Here is a 6,000-nt window from a genome sequence, read left to right on the forward strand (position 1 = left end):
GGTAACAGACTGCTGAGGACATGAAATACAATACTAATAGTATTTCTTATTTCCAATTATTTCTCAAAAGTTCTAAAAGAATCATGAATGGAATCATTAAGAAACTGGAATCGTTAAGAAGAATCGGAGTCGGCACCAGAATCGTTCAATTGCTAATGATTCCAATCCCTATTTCAGAAAACACCTCCGCGTCTTCCATTGGTTGTACAAACAGATATCCCCGGCCCCAACTCACGCCATTGGTTGAGCCAAATGTGCTGTGTCAGGATGCTCAAACAAACAAAGAAATGTTTTGATAGTGCCACAGAGCCACGGTTTTACACTTTTAGTTGAAATCAACCTACAAATGACTTGCTTATATTAGTTAAATCTGCATATTCAGCTGGGATACAAGAAGGACATTTTTTATTTTATTTATTGTCTCCCCAATTTGGTATGCGCAATACCCAATGCGCTCCAAGTCCTCGTGGTGGTGTAGTGACTCGCCTCAATCCGGGTGGCGGAGGACGAATGTCAGTTGCCTCCGCGTCTGAGACCGTCAATCCGTGCATCTTATCACGTGGCTTCTTGAGTGCATTACCATGGAGACCTAGAGTGTGTGGAGGCCCACGCTATTTTCAGTGGCATCCACGCACAATTTACCATGCGCCCCATTGAGAGTGAGAACCACTAATCGAGACCACGAGGAGGTTACCCCTGTGACTCTTACCCTCTCTAGCATTCGGGCCAATTTGGTTGCTTAGGAGACCTGGCTGGAGTCACTCAGCACGCCCTGGATTCAAACTCGCGACTCCAGGTGTGGTATTCAGCGTCAATACTCGCTGAGCTACCCAGGCCCCCTAGAAGGAATTTTAACATCAAAATAATTACACGTCAACTTTAAACACATACCAAGTTATCTCCTTATCAGCATGTTATATACAGGATATTTGCATACTTTTCATTTTCATAACATTAACTTTGTTATTTCGCTGAGGTTCTTGATACTCAATGGTCCAAATGTTCTTTTGGTGTTGTTGTCTTATCTCTTTCAGGGAATTGAGTGATGTTGACAAAGATGGCGCTCTCACTTTCCCAGAGTTCTGCACTGCATTTCATCTTATTGTGGCCCGTAAGAACGGCTACCCTCTTCCCGAAACACTCCCACTCACACTCAGACCAGATTATGTGGAACAGGGTGCGGTTACAGCACCACTATCTGAGGTACAACACCTACAGACCTAATATATTAGACCTTCATATTCATGTTAAACAACACAATACTAATGTTTTAACTTCAGAAATCATTATTTGTTGGAGTAACACTTATTTTCAATCACAGCTTTCATGCCTCTTGGCATGCTCTCTGCCAGTCTTTCACATTGCTGTTGGGTGACTTTATGCCACTCTTGGCGCAAAAATTCAAGCATCTCTGCCTTCAAGCTACAGTGTCTCGCACCCACTGTGAAATTTGGTGGAGGATCGGTGATGATCTGGGGGTGCATTAGCAAGGCTGGAATCGGGCAGATTCATCTTTGTGAATGACGCATGAATCAAGCCACATACGAGGTTATCCTGGAAGAAACCTTCCTTCTGCTCTGATAATGTTCCCCAACTCTGAGGACTGGTGTTTCCAGCAGGACAATTCTCCATGCCACACAGCCAGGTCAATCAAAGTGTGGATGGAGGACCACCGGATCAAGACCCTGTCATTGCCAGCCCAATCTCCAGACCTGAACCCCATTGAAAACCACTGCAGTGTGATCAAGAGGAAGACGGATGGCCACAAGCCATCAAACAAAGCTGAGCTGCTTGATGTTTTGTGCCATGAGTGGCATAAAGTCACCCAACAGCAATGTGAAAGACTGGTAGAGGGCATGCCAATATTTTTATTTGGAATTTGGGAGAAATTTTGTCAGTACTAAAATATTCATTTTACACAAACATATACCTATAAATAGTAATTCCAGAGAAACTGATGATTTAGCTATATATAATTAGAGCTATATATATATATATATACAGTGAGGAAAATAAGTATTTGAACACCCTACTATTTTGCAAGTTCTCCCACTTAGAAATCATGGAGGGGTCTGAAATTGTCATCGTAGGTGCATGTCCACTGTGAGAGACATAATCTAAAAAAAAAAAATCCAGAAATCACAATGTATGATTTTTTAACTATTTATTTGTATGGTACAGCTGCAAATAAGTATTTGAACACCTGTCTATCAGCTAGAATTCTGACCCTCAAAGACCTGTTAGTCTGCCTTTAAAATGTCCACCTCCACTCCATTTATTATCCTAAATTAGATGCACCTGTTTGAGGTCGTTAGCTGCATAAAGACACCTGTCCACCCCATACAATCAGTAAGAATCCAACTACTAACATGGCCAAGACCTAAGAGCTGTCCAAAGACACTAGAGACAAAATTGTACACCTCCACAAGGCTGGAAAGGGCTACGGGAAATTGCCAAGCAGCTTGGTGAAAAAAGGTCCACTGTTGGAGCAATCATTAGAAAATGGAAGAAGCTAAACATGACTGTCAATCTCCCTCGGACTGGGGCTCCATGCAAGATCTCACCTCGTGGGGTCTCAATGATCCTAAGAAAGGTGAGAAATCAGCCCAGAACTACACGGGAGGAGCTGGTCAATGACCTGAAAAGAGCTGGGACCACCGTTTCCAAGGTTACTGTTGGTAATACACTAAGACGTCATGGTTTGAAATCATGCATGGCACGGAAGGTTCCCCTGCTTAAACCAGGACATGTCAAGGCCCGTCTTAAGTTTGCCAATGACCATTTGGATGATCCAGAGGAGTCATGGGAGAAAGTCATGTGGTCAGATGAGACCAAAATAGAACTTTTTGGTCATAATTCCACTAACTGTGTTTGGAGGAAGAAGAATGATGAGTACATCCCAAGAACACCATCCCTACTGTGAAGCATGGGGGTGGTAGCATCATGCTTTGTGGGTGTTTTTCTGCACATGGGACAGGGCTGACTGCACTGTATTAAGGAGAGGATGACCGGGCCATGTATTGCGAGATTTTGGGGAACAACCTCCTTCCCTCAGTTAGAGCATTGAAGATGGGTCGAGGCTTGGTCTTCCAACATGACAATGACCAAGCACACAGCCAGGATAACCAAGGAGTGGCTCTGTAAGAAGCATATCAAGGTTCTGACGTGGCCTAGCCAGTCTCCAGACCTAAACCCAATAGAGAATCTTTGGAGGGAGCTCAAACTCCGTGTTTCTCAGCGACAGCCCAGAAACCTGACTGATCTAGAGAAGATCTGTGTGGAGGAGTGGGCCAAAATCCCTCCTGCAGTGTGTGCAAACCTGGTGAAAAACTACAGGAAACGTTTGACCTCTGTAATTGCAAACAAAGGCTACTGTACCAAATATTAACATTGATTTTCTCAGGTGTTCAAATACTTATTTGCAGCTGTACCATACAAATAAATAGTTAAAAAATCATACATTGTGATTTCTGGATTTTTTTTTTATATTATGTCTCTCACAGTGGACATGCACCTACGATGACAATTTCAGACCCCTCCATGATTTCTAAGTGGGAGAACTTGCAAAATAGCAGGGTGTTCAAATACTTATTTTCCTCACTGTATATATCAGACTAGTAAATGACATGTAAATACAATTTCATTTAGCATAATATTTAAACTGCACTTTAACATATAATTTCACACTTGGGTTCTGTTTAAAGTTTTTAAGAGACTTTGTTGCATGCCGGTCTATTATTGTGGTAACACAATGGCATGTAACAACAAAACTATGTGTAATTGGTTGTTTACACATCTCAGGCAACTCCTTCATATCCAGGCAGGCATTTCTTGGCGCCTTCACAAAAGTAAAGGCCAAATGGGTAAATTTATCGGCCGATGCCGTTCATTTAAATATACCGAATATCAGCCGATATATCGGTCGACTGCTAATTTGAACTTAGTGTTTTGATGTTGTGTGATATAACTAATATTAAGATGTGCTGTCTATAAGTGTGTTTACCCGCACGATGATTATTATTAAAAATCGAATAACTTCAAGGTCATGTACACCTAAATGGCAACTATTTACAATAATGGTGGCATTCATTAACATTAGATAACATGAACCAACATTGAATCATACTTTTATAGCACTTACTAATCATGGTTAATGTTAATTTCAACATATACTAATACATTTTTTAACATTTAAAAGTTGTTAGTTAATGCATTATCAACTTACTATCAACTAACTATCAACTAACTATCAACTATCAACTAACTATCAACTAATTATCAACTAATTATCAACTAATTATCAACTAACTAGGTATTTTATTTCGTTGTGTTGTCTCATGTGGTCCTGTGTTGGTCCTTTGTTGTTTTTATGTAGCACAATGGTCCTGGAGGAACATTGTCTCGTTTTGCTGTGTACTGTACTAACTGTATATGGTTGAAACGACAATAAAAACCACTTGACTTGATAAACTATCGACAAACTATCAACAAACTATCAACTAATTATCAACTAACTATAAACTAATTAACTAATCAACTAATCAACTAACTATCAACTAATTATCAACTAATTATCAACTTACTATCAACAAGGTTCTTTTTTGTCTTTTTCAAGTAACATTAATAAACACTGTTTAAAAATATTGCTCATTGTTTGCTCATGATACCTAATCCATTTACTAATTTTAGCCAATTGAATCTTGTTGTAAAGAGTTACCACTTCAATATGCAAATGTTTGGATATCGCATAAACAATTTTAGCCATGTGCATTCTCCAAAATGGGGTGGATAAATTGCAATGGAAATGCCTTTAATGAATATATTCCTAGAACATATATCTGGTAATATACATGTAGAAGCACATGAAATATGTTAGGTGACTTTGCTTCAACAAAAAGCCACGTGAATACAGAATATTCTCAGAGAATATCATCAATATCATTACATGGCAAATGTAATGCTGCTCTAGTTATACAAAAATGATTTTTGCATTTAAATGAAAGCAACAATCGGGGTAACAGGTCAAGGTGTGTCTACAGTAGGTGTAAACCCATCCAAATCTAAGCTTTTATTCAATGCCTGAGTTTTTTGTAAGTATTTAGTGCTTTCTTTCTTTTTAAGTGAGTGTTAAGCCGTTAGAAAAAGAGGAATGTCAACAAAACTAATCGTACAGATTTTATGTGTTCCAGTTTTTCATTTAAGACAAACAAATTTGAACTGCACTGTAAATGTGACTATTTTACAGGCGACTCAACCGCTCATCGTCTTTGCTGACAAAATGACATCTGGAGCCAGTCATCTGGTAAGTGAAAGTTCATTTAATATTCATGCAAAGATCACAATGTTCTTCCTGCTGGTTTCTTTCTTTTCTTTTTCTTTTTTGCTCTCTGGGTGTCTATCTTTGTCTGAAGACAGAGGGTGCTAATGAGTTTCAAAAGAGATCTCTGGAATCAACCTGTGCAGTTCTCGCAGGCTAATCATGAACAGGCTTTTCATTTTCCCAAACAGGAAATGGGTTCTGTTGACCTTCCGATGACCCCTAGACCAGGTTTGACCACCTCTATACATGACACAAGAGAAGAGAGCAGAAACTCAGGTAATACATTGAAAGCCAGACATCAGTGAGTGCTAATAACCGGAATTAAGGAATAGAAATATATAACATTGTTTTATACTGTGGCAAATATAAAGTAGCATTTATTATAAAGAACAACTGCACAAGCACACCTTTCAAGTGAAACCATTCATATATATATATATATATATATATACACATATACATATCTACATACTAAATAGTTTAAATTATTAAACAATTTGAAAATATTCAAATATTTTTACGTGTTTTTTCAAAGATGAAATTCTTTTAGAATATCTCTTCCATTCTGACAAATCACTGAATTTAAATTGAATTGAGTTTGAGTATATAAAATATACTAGGAATTAACCATTGTGCAGATGGCGACAATACAGACTGCAACAACAACAACAATAGACACA

The 6,000-nt window shown here is 38.7% G+C and overlaps 1 protein-coding gene across 6 annotated transcripts in view; it reads left to right on the forward strand.

The window, feature by feature from the left end:
• reps2 (RALBP1 associated Eps domain containing 2) overlaps nucleotides 1-6,000 on the forward strand; it is a 53,784-nt gene that overhangs the window by 27,292 nt on the left and 20,492 nt on the right. For 3 of the 6 annotated variants that reach the window (XM_052092116.1, XM_052092120.1, XM_052092121.1), the window contains 3 exons: nucleotides 1,035-1,203; nucleotides 5,246-5,302; nucleotides 5,488-5,596. In XM_052092116.1, the coding sequence (XP_051948076.1) occupies nucleotides 1,035-1,203; nucleotides 5,246-5,302; nucleotides 5,488-5,596 (335 nt within the window). The remainder of the gene's footprint in view (nucleotides 1-1,034; nucleotides 1,204-5,245; nucleotides 5,303-5,487; nucleotides 5,597-6,000) is intronic. The other 3 variants (XM_052092118.1, XM_052092117.1, XM_052092119.1) reach the window with 3 other exon arrangements.

This window comes from Xyrauchen texanus, chromosome 25 (genome assembly GCF_025860055.1).
Source record: "Xyrauchen texanus isolate HMW12.3.18 chromosome 25, RBS_HiC_50CHRs, whole genome shotgun sequence".
Taxonomy (NCBI): domain Eukaryota; kingdom Metazoa; phylum Chordata; class Actinopteri; order Cypriniformes; family Catostomidae; genus Xyrauchen; species Xyrauchen texanus.